Source organism: Bombus vosnesenskii, unplaced genomic scaffold (genome assembly GCF_011952255.1).
Source record: "Bombus vosnesenskii isolate JDL3184/JDL3185 unplaced genomic scaffold, Bvos_JDL3184-5_v1.1 scf7180000015174, whole genome shotgun sequence".
In the NCBI taxonomy this organism is placed as follows: Eukaryota; Metazoa; Arthropoda; class Insecta; order Hymenoptera; family Apidae; genus Bombus; species Bombus vosnesenskii.
In genome coordinates, this window is record NW_022883867.1 from 2,144 (window position 1) to 23,741 (window position 21,598).

A 21,598-nucleotide genomic window follows, 5' to 3' on the forward strand; every position below is an offset into this window, starting at 1 on the left:
TGGACCAGGCCATACACCGCGGGCCAGCCGGGAGCCAGATGTCCGCTCATCTTTGTTGCGTACCCTCAATAGTCCCAAGGACCCATCATAAATCCCAGTAATTTGGTAGCGAAGGTCCTTCAGACCCAACAAATATCTTTTTTCTAAATCACTTTCTAAAGACTGTTGTCTTCTACGGCTTGACACGGGAAAATTAGTTTTTCTCACGTACGATGCTTCCCACTAGCAACTTTCTATCGAGGGCGACGAGGGGTTAGGTTGGGGTTAGGTTGGGGAGCATGAGGCGGATATGGGTTCTCAGGGCGTAGGACCACGCCCGGGGAAACCCCGATGGACCTGATATTCTCCCATAGTCGGGTAGCGGCTGGTCGGTGCCTTTGGTACCCGCCAGCTCGCCGATCCGGTGCGGAGAATTTCGATGAAGTAGGTGGGCCCATATCTGCCAAGACCACTCACCTCACCTTCTCGTGGGGCTCCCCGTCACCCTGCACCGGCCTTGACCGGGGTAGAGTGCGAAAGAGTGAGTGGCACCAGGATGGAAACTCGAGGACGACCTAGGCGAAACTTATAATAAAACAAAATGGATTGTGAAAAACTAAAGAAAAACGTTTACGGTGCAGGGGTCCAGTACCGGCGCAGTCGTGGGTAGTCAAGTGGGCCTCACTGGGTCGTCATCTCACGACCACGGCCGTTCGAAGGTGGACCGCCAGGCTCCCGGACGTGTTTCTGCGCCTAGCGATGATAGCAATGTTAGGTACTAATAAAAAAAAAAAAAAAGAAGAAGAGGGAGAAAAAAAAGAGAAAGAGAGAGAGATAAGGAAAATATATATATAATAAATAACAACTAACATAATCATAACATATTATATATATTATATTATATACAGGGATACAGTATTCGTACAAAGGAATAGGTCCGAACGAAACATATATAAAAAAATATATATATATTAACTGTTTTTGTATGTATGTACAGAACGGGTGGCGAATTCATCAACTCTGACATAGAGGACCCAGACGGGCCCGTACCCGCATTCGACCTGGAAGCGACGGAGGATGTTCAGTCTTGCCTCTGTGTTCGGTTGATACGTTCCGTCTACCATTTAGATAACGGTTATCTTTGTCAAGACTGTTTCGACAACCTAGATCCAGACGACCAGGACCCATGCGACGACCCGCCCACTCATTTCCTATGCGGAGTACCTGCAAGGACACAAATATCACACTGTCGTATGTGTGATATAAACCTAACGGACCTACAACCCGCTATATCATGCCTCCCATGCATGATCGTTTACAATAATCTGACTGACATCGAAAGAATTTTTTTAGTTCAAGGAATAGCAATCCGCACCGTAGAACTGTAAAGCACCTGTACGCTACGCACGAAACCAAATACTTATGCTATCCACCTGTAAACAAACAATATTTATAACTATACATATAATTCTCACTTATATTTACCAATATATATATATACACGCATGTTGTAAAGTAGGCGATATCTATAACACTCATTTCCATTGATAATGCAAGTGACTCATAAAATAAGCCGTCATATTTACCATTTCACGCACATATATATATATATATATATATATATATATTCGAAGACAAGCTACATTTGTAATATCTATTCCTATTGATAATATATACTTATTGTTACGTCGCGTAACACTCTACCTAGCCGAGGCCACACACCGCGGGCAATATGGCAACCAGATGTCTTCGGATACTCGCAGCGTATCCTCCATAGTTTCAAGGACCTTCCATAAATTTCATAGATTTCCTAGAAAAGGTCCTTCAAACAAAACAAACATCTGGCTCGGAGGAATTTCTAGAGACTATTGTCTACCACGGCGAAAAAGGGAAAGTTAGTTTTTGTCACGTACGCTGCAACTTTCCTCCCACTAACCACTTTCTCTCGAGGGCGGTTAAGACCCTTCGTCGAACCAATTAAAAACGAAGCCTATTCCCTCACTCTCCTAAATAACATCGGCACGAACAAATCCGATGGTCCCGTGCGCTAGACACACCCATCCTTAGCTTTCCTCCGAGACAGCATCGTCTCCCAAGACAGTACTGATTTTACATCCTTCGAACGGTCAACATCCTTCAACCGGGTATACACACCCGCAGATCAGTCAATCGCCCATCTCGTACATACGCACCAGTGTAACTATCCTCGTTATAAATTGTGGAATAAACGGTGAAATATAACTTACTACTGTGTCATATTCATATCAACCACCTCTGTTATCCTAACCGAAACAGGGGAACGACTACTTCGCGGCGTCGATTCACCGAATCGTAGCGAGAATTTACGCCTCTCGCTGACGCGTTTTCCTCGCGACCGTGTCTCTTCACGAACGGTCGTAACACTTATATATTTATAACAATAAAACAAATCTCATTTATACTACTTGCCAATACGTATGCATATATGTATATAATTATAACCCCTTAGCATTCATAATATTTATTTTCACTGATAACATGTACGTAAAACCTAAAATAAAACAAAAGTTTTAATAATAATAATAATAAAAAAAAGAGGATGAGAAGAAAAAAAGGAAAAAAATATATATATAGATATAAAAATTTTTCTTTATATATATATATTAATAATAATAAAAGATTATTCTTATTTCTAATAAAGTCGAGAGTAAGAAACGATTTAATAAATTGTTAATAGGAAGATGAATCACCTGGTCATCGTACTTACCCTCATCGAAATAGCATATGGCCCGGTAGGATACGACTGCAATGGCAACCACCTCAACGTTACCACCATCTCTTTAAACTCCATCGGGGACTGCAACATACAGCCTGCGATGACTGAAACCCAAGATATTTATATTCAACTACTGCAACTCTCAGAATTTGAATTTACCAGTGTAAGGCAATGCAAGGTGCAAATAACTCGAATTATATATTACTGTGGCATGCACTCCCACACGTCGGCAGTGCATAACGGATTCGCCGAATACCTCCATAAAACAACCGTCCAACAATGTGCAAGGATGCACCAAGACGGCACGTTTTCACTCGGACCACAAAACCTTATAGTAGGCCTAAAAGATAATGCAACAGAAACAAGGTCGCTTGTCCTAGCCGGCAAGTTAACAGACGACGGCAGCTGCCAGGGAACACAGTATGCAGACCCATACGGGAGCTGGGAAAAGGTCGTCGTACAAGCCACAGTAAGGATAAGTTTAAGATCAGCAGTTGTGCCAGTACGGATCGAGGCGAACAAAATTCTACTGAAATCAGGAACGGTATGTACCTTTAGCGAAGGAAACTGTCTAGACGCTGAGGACGGATACACTTATTGGCAACCACAACCGCCCTCGCCATGCAAATTTGATCAGTACGATGTGCTATATGAAGGAATTGCTACAAAGATCCAGGAAATAAGAACCAACAGGGAATCAGCACAACCAGTTTACGCACTAACAACGCAGGAAGTAACATTTGCGCTAACTAAAACTGGAGAACAGCCACTGTGTGGATATACCCTACTATCCACTGAACACCCCAAGTTGTTCCTGTTAGAAACAACAAGAGGAAATACGTTCATCTCCAAAAGCAAGACAGCAGTCGAAAATTTGGATATATTCGCATATGTCAACTCAAAATTCATTTACGTAGAGAAACATATTAAACGACAAATGACAACATTATACCATGATATACTGACACAAAGATGCACCACACAGAAGAAACTAATAGAGAATGCTTTAAGCTTAGCAATCTTACTGCCCGACGAATTTGCATACACCATAACCAAGACCCCAGGACACATGGCTCTGATCGCAGGAGAAGCGGTCCATATAGTCAAATGCATTCCGGTACAAGTAAAGGTACGACATACAACAGAATGCTACTCGGAGCTACCCGTTTGGCAAGGGAATCGCACCGCATTTCTAACACCAACAACACACATCCCAACGCAACACGGAAACCATAGAGAATGTAGCGCAGTACTACCCACGCTATACAACATCGACGGACTCTGACACAAATTCGTACCAAAACCCATGGAAACAATCGCACCACAGGAACTCCGCCCGGACGTGCGCCAAACTTGGCGATACTCAGCACCATCGTCGTTGGCCACGAGCGGAATATATACCCAAAAGGACCTGGACGCACTACGGGACCACGTCATGTTCCCGGCAGAAAAAACTGCAGTCTTGAACACATTGACCAGAGGAGCGACAGGAAAAACAATCGTCCCTGGAACAGTAAACATCCTGGGAATGATGGACGAAAACACATTAACGACAATAGCGAAAAATTATGGACTGGTTTCATGGAATTTGGAACTGTCAGTGCAGCAATATTTGGAATACTCGTAATGTTTAAATTAATCAAGACGATAATAGATATAGCCATATATGGATACCAGTTACGTGAAACTTACGGATGTGGAATCGCCCTATTAGGAGCAATATGCGGTTCAGTCACCCACCTGCTACTATACCTCAAAGGAAGACGAAATATCGATGATCAAACAGCACAACCTCAAGGGATATCGATAACACCGGTAGTCACTCAACAACCAACGACATCTACGTCCGCCTTGAGCGAACTCAGAGACACCATCAGTCAAATTTCCTTTGGAAATTTGAACTCCAAGGGCGGGGGTGTCACGTCCCGCGCTCCGCACGCGCCGTAACAAGAACAAGGAAACCACTCTATACAAAACGCACGAATAAGGATTTGAATGCACAAACGAACACACGGCACTACGAAACGAAAGGAAGGATTAACAAAACGAGGGCGACTAATAGAACCAACCAATAAACAAAATACATATACACACAACTCTAAATAAACCTACCAATAACCGACTTGCAATTTGAAAACCTATGGTTCAATATAATATAAATCCAACCAGTATAAAATAAAATAAATAGAACCAGCCAATGGATTGAACGAGTCACGAACCAAACAAATAAACCAGGAAATAGGAATAACTACAAAAAGGGGAAATAATTGAAACGCCAGGAATACATGTATATATAAATATATTTTAATCAATCAACGCCGCAACAACTTGGAGTTACATATAAGTATAAACATATATGCCAAACATGTAATAACCTAGTAAATATTAGAGACAGTACTTCCAATACTATGCAACAAATACAATATTATCAATTTATGAAATATAGGTATATATGAAATCGAAAACTAATAGTCTAACGAATACATAAAACATACAATATTGTATTATAAAAGAAATAAAGGTTACATTGTCAGAAATATATATATATGTATAATTAATTTAAAAAAGCAAGAAATATAAAATTAAATAAATACACATATATTTAACAAACATAAAATAGATAACCTTAAACTATCACATTTAAAATATATATATATATTTTTTTATATGTGATAGTATATATATACATATATATATATATATATTGAACATAAAAACAAAATACATCTAAAAAAATAATAATAATAAGGAACCCGCGATTATCAAACAGCGAACCAACGAAATTGAAGCAGCTACACCAAATCAAAATCGAAGCAAGGAGCTCCAGGACAAAGTTCGCTGGACTCACGCATACACCAATAACGGACAACAGGGGAAATTCCCTTTCTCCCAGAAGCATGGTGACGAAGATGTGCCTCCAAAACCTCTCCGGGAATTTCATTTGCAAAACGAACTTTTACACAACGATCGGTATCAACGACTTCAACCAGTGAGGGTTCCCACTCCAATACGACGGTCTCTGCATCGAAGAAACTCTCATCGACAGTAACAAAATTGTCAAAGCTCAATTCCGACGGGAAATCCACGGCCTCGGCACCAATGTCGAATAGTTCCTCCGACCACTCTGGTACTTGTGGTTCATCACAGCGCCGCATGCGTTTGATGGGTCTTCTCGAGTCGCCCATGGGTTCTTCGGAATCCCTCTTTCGCTTGCGCTGAAACAACACAATATAGTTTAAATAGAACGAAACAAGACGAATCAAGCGGACTAAAAACAAGACTAAATACGCACCAGAGAAGTCTGGATAGGAACCTCTGATGGAAATGCCTCCGCAAACATTGTTCAAACGTCGATCACCGAAGCCTAGGGAAACAACAAAAAAAAAAAAAAAAAAGGAAAAAGGATCAAAATCGCGAAAACAACCATAATATGCAAATATCCAAACTTACGCAAAATAACTCGAAGGAGGAGGTCCTTGTTGTGGGGGAGCAGCGGAATTGCGCGTGTTGCCCGAGCAAACATCGAAATGATAATGATGCTGCAGCCGCCAGCCCTTGCACGCGCCGAAGAAACACAGGTAACCACAAACACAGGGCTCTTCTTCGCCTGTTGTGTCCATGCGCCTTTTTCCTTGATCAGTTATTTCTCTATCTGTGTTTACATCGAGCTCGGTTAGTGCTTCGTCAGAATATTTTACGGGCGTTTCTTCCAGTGTAAGATGCTTTCGAGTAAAAACTTTTCCTTGTTTTGTAAGATCAGTGGATTGAGGCAAGACGCGTGGTTTAGCTTCGAATATGGGAGAGTCTTCCGTTGACGTATCTATTTCGAATCTTTTTGAGACAGGATAGCGAATCGGTGAGACTTCCTCTCTCTTTCTGATTGGTAGACAAACTTCCGGAGGATTCCTAGATAATGCGTCTGCGTTTGCGTTCGCCCTGCCTTCTTTGTATACAATATCAAATTCAAAGTCCGATAACTTCAATTTCCATTTCCAAATTCTCGAAGTAGGGTCCTTGATATAATGCATCCACACTAAAGGTTTATGATCGGTTACGATAGTAAACTTTCTTCCGTAAAGATATGGTCGGAAGTGCATTGCGCTGTAAACAATTGCCAGACACTCTTTTTCTATGGTAGAGTAGTTTTGTTCGGCGGAATTTAATAGTCTTGAGGCACATGCAGTCGGTAAATCTTTTCCGATTGGCCCTTGACTCAGTACACCGCTTATTGCATATCCTGATGCGTCTGTAGTAAGGTTAAAGGGTTTAGAAAAGTCTGGATATTGTGGAATGGGTTTTGTCATTAGCGCTGTCTTTAAATTATTGAATGCATTTTCTTGATTTTCTGTCCATTTAAAGGGAGTGTCTTTCTTTAATAGTTGTGTCAATGGTTTTGCGACCTTGGAGAAATCGGGTATAAATCTTCTGTAGTATCCTGCTAGTCCCAGAAATTGTTTGATATTTTTCACCCTTTTTTGGTCGTGGAAATTTTGATACGGCTTCGATTTTCTTTGGGTCGGGTTTCACGCCATCCTCGCTAATTATATCTCCCAAATAATTCACCTCGTGTCGTAAAAATTCGCACTTATCAGGTTGTAATCGTAATTTAGCTTTCCTCAGTCTTTCCATTAACTTATTGAACTTAATTTCGTGTTCTTGGAGAGACGTGGAATAAATCACTATGTCATCCAGATAGACGAATAGTTCTATTCCTTGCAGACCAGATAATATTGAATTCATCAACTGTTGAAATGTTGCTGGGGAATTCTTTAATCCAAAGGCATTCTTTTGAATTGAAAATGCCCGTATGGTGTCGAAAATGCTGTTTTGTGGGCATCTTCCTGTGACATACGGATCTGGTGAAAGCCCGGTGCCAAGTCGAACGTGGAAAAATATTTTGCACTTCCTAATTGATCCAATATTTCTGTAATGTTGGGTAGTGGGAAGGCATCGCCAATCGTTTTATCGTTCAATTTTCTATAATCGATGACTAGTCTCCAGCGCTTATTTCTTTGCGAATCGGGTTTTTTGGGCACAATCCATAACGGGGAGTTATATGGAGATATTGATGGTTGCACTACGTCCGTATCTAGTAGCTCTTGGACCTGTCAATTTATTTCTTCTCGATGTATTGGCGGATATCGATACTGTTTAGTATTGATGGGTATATTGTCCGTCGTGATTATCCTATGTTCCAGAACTTCGGTTGCTTCCAATGTATCTCCTGGAATATGAAACCTATCTTGATTATTACGAGTCAACTTTTTAACATTTTCCTTTTCTTCTTCGCTCAAGTGTTCGAGTCGTAGTAACTCATTTATTTTATCGTATCTACTTTCCTTCGATTTTAAAACTGTATTACACGCTGTCCTAGGAAGCGGGGAGGGATTTTCAAATTCCTTAATTACCATCGTTGGTGTTGTAAATTCGTAATCTCTTGAAGTAGTATTTATTACTCTTATGTAACCTTTTCCTTTATGATTCCTCACAACTGCATTACCAAAATAGATTCCCTTGTTCGGCTCGATTTTTGGAATAAATCCCTCTTTCATCTCTGGATTAGCGATATTAATAGAACACGTTATTGAACTTCGCTTCGGTATAACTATTTTTTCCTTAGTATCGAAGGGGATGTAAATATTTCCCCATCTGATATGTTTTCCCTCGTAATCTATACGAGCCTTACAACCTGCAAAAAATTCGGATCCTAGGATTCCGTCTTGATCGATTAGCAACGAATCATCGACTACATGTAAAACAACCGGACGGCCCGCCACCTGTATTACCGTCTGCCCTAGGGAGACCAGGCTCGTTGCCGTAATTCCTCGCACTTCGATTGATTCCTTTCCGTCGATGATGGCTGAATCGGGTAGAGCAGGTTTTTTGATAATATTGATTTCCGATCCAGAGTCTAATAATAAACTCGTCTTAGTTTTTAGATCTGGGGAAACTATTCGTGCAGTTGGGGTCGTTGGGGAATCGTTAAATTTTACTGAAATAATTCGGAGAGGTCGCCTTCCGAATCTGAATTCAACTCCTGATGATTTTCCTTCGCCGGTTGCTTGTGCTTCACTCTTTCCCTTTTGTCTTGAGATTCTGGATTCTCTGTCTGTGACCTTGTTTGGTTGTGGGATGACTCCCCCACAGTATTTAGTGGTTGTTCGTTCGATCTTATAGTCGGCATTGCGTTCGCTCTGTCTCTCGTTATGGGTGGTGGAGTCGATCTCGCGGGGGTGGCTGCCCTTGTTCTGTTTGTTGCCGTCGGCGCCGGTCGCCTGATTGCCGCCTGTACTCTTGGGCGATTCGGCGTATCGTTCCTTCGTGGCTCGCCCCATTCTCCCGAAGAACGTGTTTGGTTTCCTGATGGTCTCGAAGCATAGGGTACGATTAATCCGGCATCTACTCGGGCTTTAAATTTGTAACAGTCTTTCACTAAATGCCCGGGTTTTTTACAATAATTACACGTGATATTTTGTCTTGTAGTATTCGAAAAATTCTGCGATGGAGGTACCGATCTTCGATCTTGGCGGTTGTTTCTGATATTGTTGTTAGTGTTCGAAGGACGTGCGTTGTCGCGTCTGTAATAGTTCGAGGGTGTCGGTCGTTGGGGTTAGGTTGGGGTTACTAATTTATATTTATATTATTACTAATTTATATTTAAATTAAATAAAGAGAAAGATGAACTTGTTTAGTTTAAATAGCTTATACATTTAGAGCATGATATTGAAAATATTAGGGAAATTTAAAAAATTTTTGAATATTAAAAAAAAATATTTAAAAATATTAATATGTATGTCGGATTAGCACTGGGAGTAGGGTTGTGGGCGTCAAATGAATCTTCACGGGAATTAGCCATTGGTACGGTACACGCAGGTGTAGTTTATTACAATAATAGAGTTATTACAGTCTTGACAATTGATCACGACAATTGGCACTCGCGACACTAGTGACGATGGTCTCAGGCCCGACAACGAATCCGCGGCCAACGGGATCACAAAAGAACGTGTCGGAGATGAAAGGAAAACCGGAGCCTTCCCTTTGCAATTTTGCGAGAGTCTTCTGGTGCTTTAGCCTGGATTTTGTCATAGCTGTAATTAAGCAATTGTTGTCATTTGTAATTGTTCGATATATGTGATGGCGAGGGTGGGTTCGAGGTGGCAGCTGGTCGCCGAGCGTAGCCGCGGTCACGGGATAAACGTTTTGCCTGACGAAGGTGTGGATCGGTTGTATTGTTCTCCCTAGAAATCACATAGAATTGTACTTTGGAGATGTCGATATAATGGGACACGCGTTGTATTAGAAATCAGACTCCAGACAGAGGCTGCCTAGCAACGACGTTTGGATCTTTCTCGATGCTTCCAAAGAGTATACGACAAACTCTTGGCAGAGTCTGCCTAGCAGCGGCGATTGGAAGCTTCTCGATACCTCCAGCGAGCATATAACGAACAAAATGCAGTCGTACAGCGAAAAAGATTTTCATCAAATATTCATTCGTGTGATCGCCTTGGAAAGTGATACATCGAGCAATTTACCGAGTGCCTCAGCAATCGTATTTTTTTTGTGTTTAAATTATTCTACGCATAGTAAAGAGTTATCCCGTTGACCGTGGATTGGTTTGGAATCATTAGTTAAACTTATAATTTGTTAATCTTATCATTCATTAAACTCAATATTCATAATATTTTGTAAAATCTTGTATATTCGCGTAAATATAATCTTTGTTTCATAAAACGATGGCTAATTCAAACGAAGAATCGTTACACGCCTTAAATTCTAATGTTAACCCGACATATATATTATATTATATATATATTATATACAAATATTATATTATATATATATAATATAATATTTTAAAATATTAATAAAAAATAATAATAATACTATAAATATTTAATTATTTATAAAATTAAATTAAATTAAATTAATTAAATTAAAATATTAATACTTAAATATTCTATCCTTTATTTTTAAATTGTTTAATATACAATTTTTTTTATTTTGAAGAAATGGAAATTACTATAATATAAATTGTATAATATATAATTTAAAAATTTTTTATTTATAATATATATATATATTAAATTATAAAATATCAAAAATTTTAATTATATATTAATATAAACAAAAAATATTAATAGTATTATAAAATTAAAAATATTAAAAATTTTAAGATTGTATTTTTAATATTAATAAAAAAAATATTAATAATATTGCTATAAATATTTTATTTATAATATTTAAATAAATATAATTATTAAATTATAAAAATATTAAAAATTTTTAAATTATATTTTTAGTTCTAATAAAAAGATATTAATAATATTATTATAAATATTTTATTTATAATACTTATATAAATATATTAATTATTATTATTATTAAATTATAAAGATATTAAAAATTTTAATTTAATATATATATATTATTTATTCATTGATACGTTCATGCTGTAATACACGAACATATGCGTTACTCTGCTACTCACGATGCATCGTAACAAGTATGCATTTTTGTATGAAAAACCGTTTATTTTCATTTTATGTTCGTTTTTAAAGTCAGATGCGATACGAAATAACGTCAGTGTTGTTTTCTGGCTGCTCGCGAACATATGATATCTATTCCATTTTCAAATTGATTTTATCTACACGTTAAAGCGAGCTGTGGAATAAATCAAACTTCCTCGAGCCTGCTTGAATCTCTGTATCATTGTATCATAATGTGAGAACTTTCACAAGCCTAAATCTTGGTAGTCTGACGATCGAGAATATTGCTATCGGAAGAATCGCTCTCATCCGTAAACAAGATATTTCCAAGGATTGCGTTATAATTTTCTTAGCGGCTAACCATCGAATATTCGTCAAACGACATAATTTCGCACACGGCGAACCTTATAACGTACACCTTTTTGGCGTATTATTTTTCCCACTTTTTTTTTTTATTAACGTGGAGGAAATCCGCACGGACACCAGGTCGCTTCTGGGAAAAAGCGGCGTGGTAGTGGCGGACGCCAACGGACTAAAACCTCCACGATGACCGTCCCGGCAGCGATCTAGAGGGGCCCGGGAACTGGTGTGAGGGATACACCCCCCCCCCGCGCTCAATACATCCCCTAATGGAGCGATATGCGGCCACGTCACACCACGCCTCGTCGCCGGAGCCGCCGTACCAGACAGTCCGGTTCCCCTGCCGGGCAGATTTGCTGCCCCGGGGCGCTGAGTTGCCAGCGCCTAAGTTTGCACCCCACCGGGGGGCGCGACGGACCTAGCGCGCCTCACCGAAGCGCTTCCATGGCCTCTGCCGCGCCCTCGCCGGTCAATTCTCTCAGGGTGAGAGTATTATTTTTCCCACTGCTGCATGTGAAACCCCTATTGGACAAACTGTTCTTTGCAATACATCGATGGATAAATACGCGCACAAACACGCAATACGTGCAATAGAATGCTCGAGGTCAATTTTGTGATCCTCTTTTTCAACAGATCTTCGCAAATCCGAAGGTGTAGAATTACCTCCCAAAGACATAAGATGACAACAAACACTTTCTTGACACACTGTATAACATTGAGGTATCCAGTTTTGCCACATACAATTTTGTCATTGTCACGTTTGACTTTGTTCATTGTAAAGTCAAATTTGCACACTCCATCTGTGAAATAGTACGAAGAAATCATAGTGACTTGTATTCCTTATGATATCATGATGCCACATAATATATAGTACAATACAATAATTCGCGAACAGATCACTCGTTAATTGCTTTTAAAAGAATTACCACGGAAGCTTCCTAACACGCTACCCGGGGGCCAGGGATTTATTTCGTCGATAAGTTAGGTTATTAAACTTATGTTCTTTCATTGAAGACATCGATGGACGCTGTGTTCCAGAAATCGCCAATCACACTTGGCGAAGCATAATAGTAATTTACAATAACAAATACTTAAGAATGCCTAATTTTGTTAAACATAGGGTTCAATTTACAATTATGTAAATATTACTTCTTGAAAGTAACTTCTTAATCAATTTTAACAAATTTTGTAAAATCATGTAATAAATCTTTTTATTTATCGGAATAGTTAATACACAAATAAACACTGTACATATGTCGTGACAGAAATAAAGAGAGAGTTCATATTTCTAGAACAGTCATATTTATGATAACATAAAAGCTACCATACATACAATAATATAATTTCGCATGCGAAAAACATTTCTTTCGTTTCCATAAATCCCATGATATTCAATTTTTATCGTTGTAATCTGTGTTATTGTTTATACGTCTGTATTTATCTCTGAAAATTCTCGCTATTCAAATGAATGTGAACAGAACGAAATGACGAAACCACATTGTAGCAACAACAATGCGATAGAATAACAGTTTTATATTGTGAATAGAAATAGTAACATGGTGCAAAAATGAGTAAATATACGAATTAAATTTGCTCTTAATCAACAAAACTAATTACTTATTCCAATGGTTGGCTTTGGCAAACTGATTCGACTAAGCAATTGATTACCTAATGAATCACAACAGCATAGAAATATTAGTTTGACGTCAGTAATTTCTGCACATGATTAATACATATTTGGTCAGACAAACATAACATGGCTGTGTGACTGCAAATGAAAGGTTCTATTATTTCTGTTCAATATCTCGCGTATTATATATTAGTATATAATTATAATTACGTAGTAATACAAATGGGAATAAAATATTTGGAATTCTCCATCTTCGAAGAAAGATACCAAGTTGGAAAATTGTATTTCTAATGATTTGTACCAATTTATATTTTTAACGAACGTATATACGTATCAGTATCAATGGTATACTTTAATAACGTGTGACACGTAAGGGTAGAAGTGTTAAAAATATCTGTAGACTACTTTGTTTTAGTATAATAAAATAAGAATTAAAATATTTAATTTTTTGATTCGTCAAATTTAAATTTATTGTTACTCGTATCGATTCACAAAATCATAAAGGTATGTTTTGTCAATTCCACAGGATATACACCATGATAACATATTTCAAATAATTCGTCAATAAATTATTATTACAATCAATTTTTAATTAAGTAGTAGATAACAAAAAAATATGGAATACAATTTTTTCACACAACGCTTTGTTTGAGAGAAAAATAAAATTGAAAATTTATCATACGCGTGTATTAAGCCAATTGCCAACCGAACATGTTCAAACTGTATTTTTTTCAAAACGGGACCTTAAGCTAAAAAGCTTTATTTCACATATTCGACTTGTTCTTGTATGTGGTATCAGCACCTAGTCGGATACCCGCGTTATGCAGGACACCCTGATGGCGTTGAACGCAATGATTGAAATTGAACTGAAAAGTCGTTATGTTTTTAGAGGATTTGTAAGAATGATTAATAGATATGATTGTATGTACAATTTTGTAGAGTACAATTAGATTTGTAAGTACAATTTTAACAAGCTGTCTTAACAAGATCTTTATGAACACATCATACATCAAATATGATACATGCAAAGTATGTATAACATTTAAGATACATGTATGTATGTATAGTGGAAAACAAAACTGTTCGTACAGTTGGAATGTAAAAATAAAAAGAGCAATATTTCCTACATTATTCAAATATATGTAATTGTACACCATAAGAGACATTTATATAAATAATGTAATTGTATAATAAATGCACACAAAACATTGACATTATTTATTGTTAGGGAAAATTGTCGTTTGTAATGATCGAGTTTATTTTATTGACCAGTGACTCATCGGCTTATTCTATTTTTGCCGAGCACCCGCGTTTTTGTGTCTTGGCGGCAAACTCGACCTACGCAGTTTTTGCTTTACCTTGGTCTAGGCTTTAGAACACAGACTTACACATACAAGAGCGACATACATTGTGATTTATTTAATATTAGTAATATAAATTAAAAATAAATTTTTAAAAAGATTTTTTAATAAAAATTTGAATAATTTATATTTAATAATAGATATAAAATTTATTCTTATTTAATATATATGTATATAAATATAATTTTAATAAAATTATTTAATAAATAATTTAAATTATCATATTATTATTATTATTATTTGAAATAAGTTTATTTAGATTAATAAACTATTAATTATGTTTAATTTGTAAACTTAAAATTTTTATTTTTAAAATTATATTTTAATATATTATAAATATTATATTTATTAATAATACATATATAATATAATTATATATATATATATATTTATTTAAATATATTTACATTTAATACAATTTTAATTAAAAATTATATCATATATATATATATATTAAATATATTAATTATATAAAAATTTTTTAAACTTATCGATAGGGTATGAACCTATAAGATTAATTTTAGCTTATTATACATATATATTTATAAAATTAAAATTAAATTTGCTTAGTTAATAATATAATAATTAAATTGCATTTAATAGTAATTTAAATAAGATATATCTGATTTTTATTTAATAATTATGTTTGTAGAGGATTATGTTTTAGAGGATTATGTTTTCAGAGGACTTGTGTGTAGAGGATGGTTGATCGTGAGATTTATTAGACAAGATTGCTCGTTGTTGAAACCTTCACGTATATTTTCAAATGATTAAATAAATAATTATAGATAATGTTCGCAAAGACGGTAGATACTCGTAGATACTGATCCATAACTCTCGTGAACTCTTTACGATTGCGTCCGTTTAAACTGGTATAGTATAAACAGGTCGGGGGAGAGTCGGAGAATTCAAATTCGTCTTTGTTCGACGGTTCGACGGTAACGTAACGGCGACATTGTTATGCCCGGAGTTTATTTATTAATATATTATGTATGTCCTAACGATCTTGATACTCCGAAGCAAAAAAACAACAACATGATTTGAAATGTTCTCTAGCTCATGTACCGCTGCGTGTACTTTCAAGGAGCAAAACTGGCACAGTTCCGCTTGTGACGCGAGACGGAGATTATCGTTTCACTTCCTTTAACGCATTTTTGCTATTGAAAGACACTAATTTCTGTGACTTGCTTTATCTCTGTTATAAATCTCTCTTTATATTTAAAATTTGATAGTTTTTGTGCAAACATAAAAGGTAAGTAAATATTAATAAATATTATAATAATATAATATAATGCTATATAATAATATTAATAAATACTTCGCTATTTACTTATTTTATTTCCATTAAGGTATATTGTATTTTTCATTGCATTACTTTCATTTTTATTTAGTGTAATAATAAACGCATACGTTAATATTCATTGGCATTAGTGTAATTGTAAGCTTCACTGTAAATTTAATAAAATTTATAAGAACGGAATTATTAACAGGGTATATATGTGTAATTAAACTAGATTCTATTCTCAATGTTACTTCATTATTTTATTATTGTTTCATATATATATATATTTTTTTTAATTTACATGTGCTTCTAAGTTAATAGAACTAAACACATGTGTATGTATTAATTGCTATATACGTCATAATTTCAACCATAATATTAAATTATGGTATGTATTATTAAAAAGTATAGTTTAATGTATATATTAAATACATATCATTTATTCGTAGATTTTAAATATGGATACTGGATCAAAGAAGGAGATTAAAGAAATGATTACCAAAGATATATCGAATATACATAATTATTCCTTGGATGTTAAAAAATATGTTAACAACCAGCTTGAAGACACTCTGGATTATTTACATGGTTTAATTCCTGAAATACCACAATCAGTCCCTGGCCCTTCAACTACAAAGAGGCCGAAAGTTTTGAAGAAAAAAGGTTATCGCCGTAAAGAGACTATCCCAGAAAATGATATTATCAATACTGATAATACAGTAACAGATTCAGCAGTACATGATAAAACAGAAAATAAAGATGTAAAAACTGGGGATGTGCTGGAAACAACAATTGACCGAACAAAAAGAAAGGCTGCAATAAAAGCTGCAATTAATATTAAAAAGCAGCAGTCAATGTCACTTGTTACATAATTACGAAGGCTATCTCTTGATGATGACAGTAATGTAAACGTTTGTGTCATATTATGATGAAATTTAATACTTTTAATCTTATGTTACTAATATTATCTTATCTTATGTTACTAATCAATACTAACCCTTATATGTAGTACCCAATAATGTTTGATATCGGTTAATTAATACGTCAAAATCTAATTGCTTATGCAATTGTATGTACATTGTGTATATAAATACTACTATAACTAGTTGTTAAATATATTCTACATTTTTAGAGGAAACGTGGAGGCCGACCTGAAAAAAAGGAAAGTGCTAGAAGTAGTTCAGATGAAAAAAACACAAAAGGTCCTACAAAACATAGTAAAACAAAAAAGAATGTTTTAAGCGAAACAATTTCAAAAGAAGATGCAATACAACCAGAAAGGATTGAACCATTAAAGTCTTCAATAACAACAAGAGATAGTAATATAAAGAGAACTTTTTCATGGAGTGAAAACACGAAGGGTAAATATTCTAATATTATTGATGATACAGTAATTCCATCAGCAAGAAATGATATTGAAGATCCTTCAATGTGCGAGGATGCACTTGAGAAATTTACTCCTCTTATGAATTCCACGATGGACATCAATTCTACTTATACGCAGAAGATGATGGACGCTACCGCAATTGTAGAACCTTTATCACCAATAAAATCAAACGAAACGGTAGTAATTAATAAAAACTTGGCTAGTAGTATAGGAAAAAATAATGAACCTAAATTTACATCACGGTCGCCAATAACTCTGCAGGAGGAGGTTCAGCAGCTGAATCAAGCGATGATACTCACGGAGTTCGAAGAATTATTCGCAGAAGACGGGCCATCCCGTGAAAGGGAAATGTCTAATAGAAACATGACGAAATACGACATTCAAAATGAAATGAAGAAAAATGCGTATGCATCGAATTTGCTATTTGCTAAAACAGGATCATTGGAAAAAGAAAAAATTTCAGAACATGCCGTTGTTCAAAAACTGGCACGAAGATCTGTCAAAAAAGCAAAAGAAAGTCTTATTAGCGAAACAAAAGAAGGAGACTCAGATGATGACATCGCAGGTAACATTACAAACAGTATCAAAGTATTCTTCTGTTATAAAAACACAAGCTATTATTCATTCGATATTTTATCCAAAATATAGCTCCAAACAGTAAGGTCCACTTCTGTTTTGCACAGTAAACCTGACGACGACACATCGGACGATGAAGCCAGACCAAGGCGTACAATTCCACATTAGGCGCAATGTAAGTGTTGTTTTACTTAATGAGTTAATAAACATTATAATGCATGGAGTACTCGAATTTTTATCAATCTTAGCGTACATATGCGAAAATGAACTTGCAATGCAACGATAAATTCCGAAGAAAGCAGTCTATAAATTCTTTGATAGAAGAATGTGCACACCAGATTTAACTGAAATGTTTGAAAATATAGATAGGAGTAGCTTACAACGCACGTCCAGTGCAATATGGAAGACACCACCGCGTTATTCCATGATGGAAAACGAATAGAAGTTATAATTTGTTAAACTGAATGTTGTTGATTTCAAATTGTGCCTTAGAGCAGGAATACTTGCCATACCTTGCGTGTAATATAAAAATGATGTTACATTGCAACTATCGTTAAAAGATGTATGTGTTCTTAAAATATACCAATGAACGTAAGACTATTTCACTTTTTATATTTTAGAATGATCATAGGCATATATTATTTATATTATACTAATCAAATTTTACCATTTTTTCTTATTTATATGTATCTTCTTAAGAATTAATAAATAAACCAACTAATAAATAATTGTTTTGGTACGACTTTTTAATGAGAAGTAAATTTTATTAGATTTGCCTTATTATCACTGTTGTGTAATAATTCGCGAGACACTCTATGCTTAGCTACGCTAAGCGAGATACGCTAATATACTCTATACTCTATGCTTTATACCGTTCTTTTGCCCGCTAGTTACCTTGTACGCGAACTTTTTATCGCTAGTGGATTGTAAAAAGCTCGAAGCGGCGGTACCAAAACATAGTTATCTTCTATTAGCAAATAAAATTCTATTTTTGATGAAATTTAGTAAAAAATATTAAAGTATCCGAGGAACAATTTCTTTTGCCTGCAAAAGTCACTTTGAGCAGGTGAAATCGAATCCTCAAGATTTTGATTAACTTGTGATGATCCGAGATACAGTAAAACTTTGCATCGCTCTATTGAAAAATATTTGTGCGCTAGGAATAAATCTCGAGTAAATAATGAGTTTGCTATTTTAAAGATAAAACGTGTAACAGGCATTACATGTAAGAAATACAATGCGGGCAAAATAACAGCTCAATTAACATTTCTGTTAATATCTAAATACATAGGATCTTTCACCAGATATTAGCGCTTTTATTGGAACAAACAAATGAAAATGAACAATTCCGTGTAACATATTTCGGAGCCATATTGATCTGATATGTCAAACATATACATTGATATTTCGAAAATTAAAAATTATTTTCTAGAGTTGACATGTTGTTTTTCAGGTAAGTAAAATGTTTTTTAATGTATACTATATCTAATTTATTAAGTGTAATTACCAGTTATTTGCCCCACTTTTATAATTTCCTTTGTATATTATATACATTATAATCTAAAACGTATTTGTTCAACGTATTTGTCGTCCAATACCGATGATTTAGTCATAGACCGAATTTCTTTTACCTGTAAGGTCAATATTTTGGCAACTGAGACTAAATTAGAAGGTGTCTGTTTAATTTTTCTTCTACCTTTTCCCATAGAAAAATGTCTGAAAGTCCAAAACAGAAAAGAGAGAAATGGTCAGAGGAGAACATGAATGGGGCTTCGAAGCTACTCTTCAAAAATAAAATGGTCCAAAGACAGCTCACTGAAGCTTTCAATGTTTCAAAAACGACGAATGTGAAGTCTGGGCACACGTCGAATGCGCAAATCAAGAAAATATTAAGTATTCTCCATACGATATACATAAAAATCAAATTTGAATAAGAATATGTATACTGACATCTAGAGGACTTTTTAAAACATTATTAACCATTTAGAGCAAAAGATCAAATAATTAAATAATTGATCGGTACTGGACGACAATTTTTCGTTTCCTACAAATTCCGACATTACTATTCTTGCACATTGTCAATTCGTCAATTCGTATTATTGAATTTCATAAAATTAATTTTCCTACTTTTATCAAGTTCCATTTGTGCTATAAAGTCACTTTGTAAATTTTCATTTTTACCAACTCTAGCACAAGGTACTGTGCGACTCTCCCCTGCATCTTATTTTGTATGTGATTCGAAATCCAAATTATTCGATATTTTTCATACCAAACTACGATAAAGATTCTTAACAACTTCTGCAAGATTACCTATACTAGCATTTATGACGTTCCTGTCTCACAAGATCAATAACCAAGCCTTTTCCTCGATTCTTTTTCTCTGATGAAACGTTAAATAGTTTTCTTCCTTCTTTCTGTCCGGATGAATTTTATCTTTTTCGTAGGTCATTGATATCTGGTCGCTTTTTTAAATTACTTTTTCCTAGTCACAAGTCCTAGTTTTCATGTCACAATAAAGAGATTAAAAAATGCTGGATCAAAATTCTTAATGCTTTTCTCACTCACTCCGTACTGTTATCTTTCTGTTCATGTTCAAAATAGCGAATAGAGGTACATATAGAGGCGAATACTTCTGTGTTTAGTCTATTGACACCCCCTCCCTCTCGCCCCTTGATGAGGTTGACTCGTGTTAGATCACAATATCAGTTTGCCTAACAATCAGAACTACATGGAATTTTGGGGATATACAGGCTGAGTCATCAACAGCAAACCACCTGAATAATTCTTTCAATTTTTTGAGACGCAGGGAAATGTTTGATACAAAAGTTGTTTGGTTTCGAGGAGGCTATTACGCGATGGAAAAAGTTTTTCTCAGATGGACGCGTTTACGAGTTTTAAAGAACACTTTAATAGGCCTCGTTTTTTTTTAAGTGTAGCCGTGTAGTTTTGAATACCTATTTGTCCCATTGTTGCTCTTTTGAAGACGGATTTAAATATCGCGGTCATTTAAGGTCACTCAAGGTCATAAAACGTAGTAAAATAGACCAATCGAACGTAATGTTTCAATATTCCGAAACAAAGGAAAATGGATTTACCATTTTCAAGATAAGCGGCCCGTTTATAAAACACCATTAAACTAGGAGACGCAATCAATTGGAGAAAAGATAAATTTTTTGTGACTACTTATCGTACTCGAATTCGACTCTACATCTTCGTTACTTTGTCGAAATTGCTATGTACAATAATTATTAATTATGAATAACGAAAGAAATCCTTAACCGAAAAATACTTCGTTATTCAGTATTCGTTGTTTAATATAATTATAAAACACCAATCAATAATAACACAGGTACTTCACAGTGAGATATTTGAATTATTCATCTAATATAAAGAATAAGAATTTTGGAACAAAAATTAAACGGTTAGTACAAACATTCGATAATTGCACGAAAAAGTCCTCTACGTAGTTACACAGCCGTCGTGTCCACTTTGAGAAGGGCAGATTTCCCTGAGGTATCGCGGAAGTTTGGCGGTCCATTGCGATCGAGCAGTGTAACATGATCCAATATTATCAGTTATCGTTGAGACAATGTATCCGAGTAATCATTCAAAACTGAAAATTGCCTTATTTTAGGCTTTTTAAAATTAAATTTCCACTAACGCATTTGTAGGATTTCCCCGACTAAAATAAGATCAAACATGATATAATATGAATAATATTTAATTATCAATTATTAAGTAAGCAAATATGTTCCAAATTTTATCGTGTTTGGTGTCATTTT

The 21,598-nt window shown here is 35.4% G+C and overlaps 2 protein-coding genes and 1 pseudogene across 2 annotated transcripts; 2 read left to right on the forward strand and 1 right to left on the reverse strand.

Moving 5' to 3' along the window:
• Window positions 1-962: 962 nt before the first annotated feature.
• LOC117241021 lies at window positions 963-1,443 on the forward strand. The gene is made up of 2 exons (XM_033507015.1): window positions 963-1,356; window positions 1,393-1,443. The coding sequence occupies exons 1-2, from the start codon at window positions 969-971 to the stop codon at window positions 1,416-1,418; spliced, it is 414 nt and encodes a 137-aa protein (XP_033362906.1). The 5' UTR covers window positions 963-968; the 3' UTR covers window positions 1,419-1,443.
• LOC117241022 lies at window positions 1,287-6,065 on the reverse strand. Its single transcript, XM_033507016.1, has 3 exons — window positions 5,583-6,065; window positions 1,393-1,412; window positions 1,287-1,356 (listed from the first exon to the last, which is right to left on the reverse strand). The coding sequence occupies exons 1-2, from the start codon at window positions 5,917-5,919 to the stop codon at window positions 1,405-1,407; spliced, it is 345 nt and encodes a 114-aa protein (XP_033362907.1). The 5' UTR covers window positions 5,920-6,065; the 3' UTR covers window positions 1,287-1,356; window positions 1,393-1,404.
• Window positions 6,066-16,222: 10,157 nt separating this feature from the next.
• LOC117241020 lies at window positions 16,223-17,671 on the forward strand (annotated as a pseudogene).
• The last annotated feature ends 3,927 nt before the right edge of the window (window positions 17,672-21,598 follow it).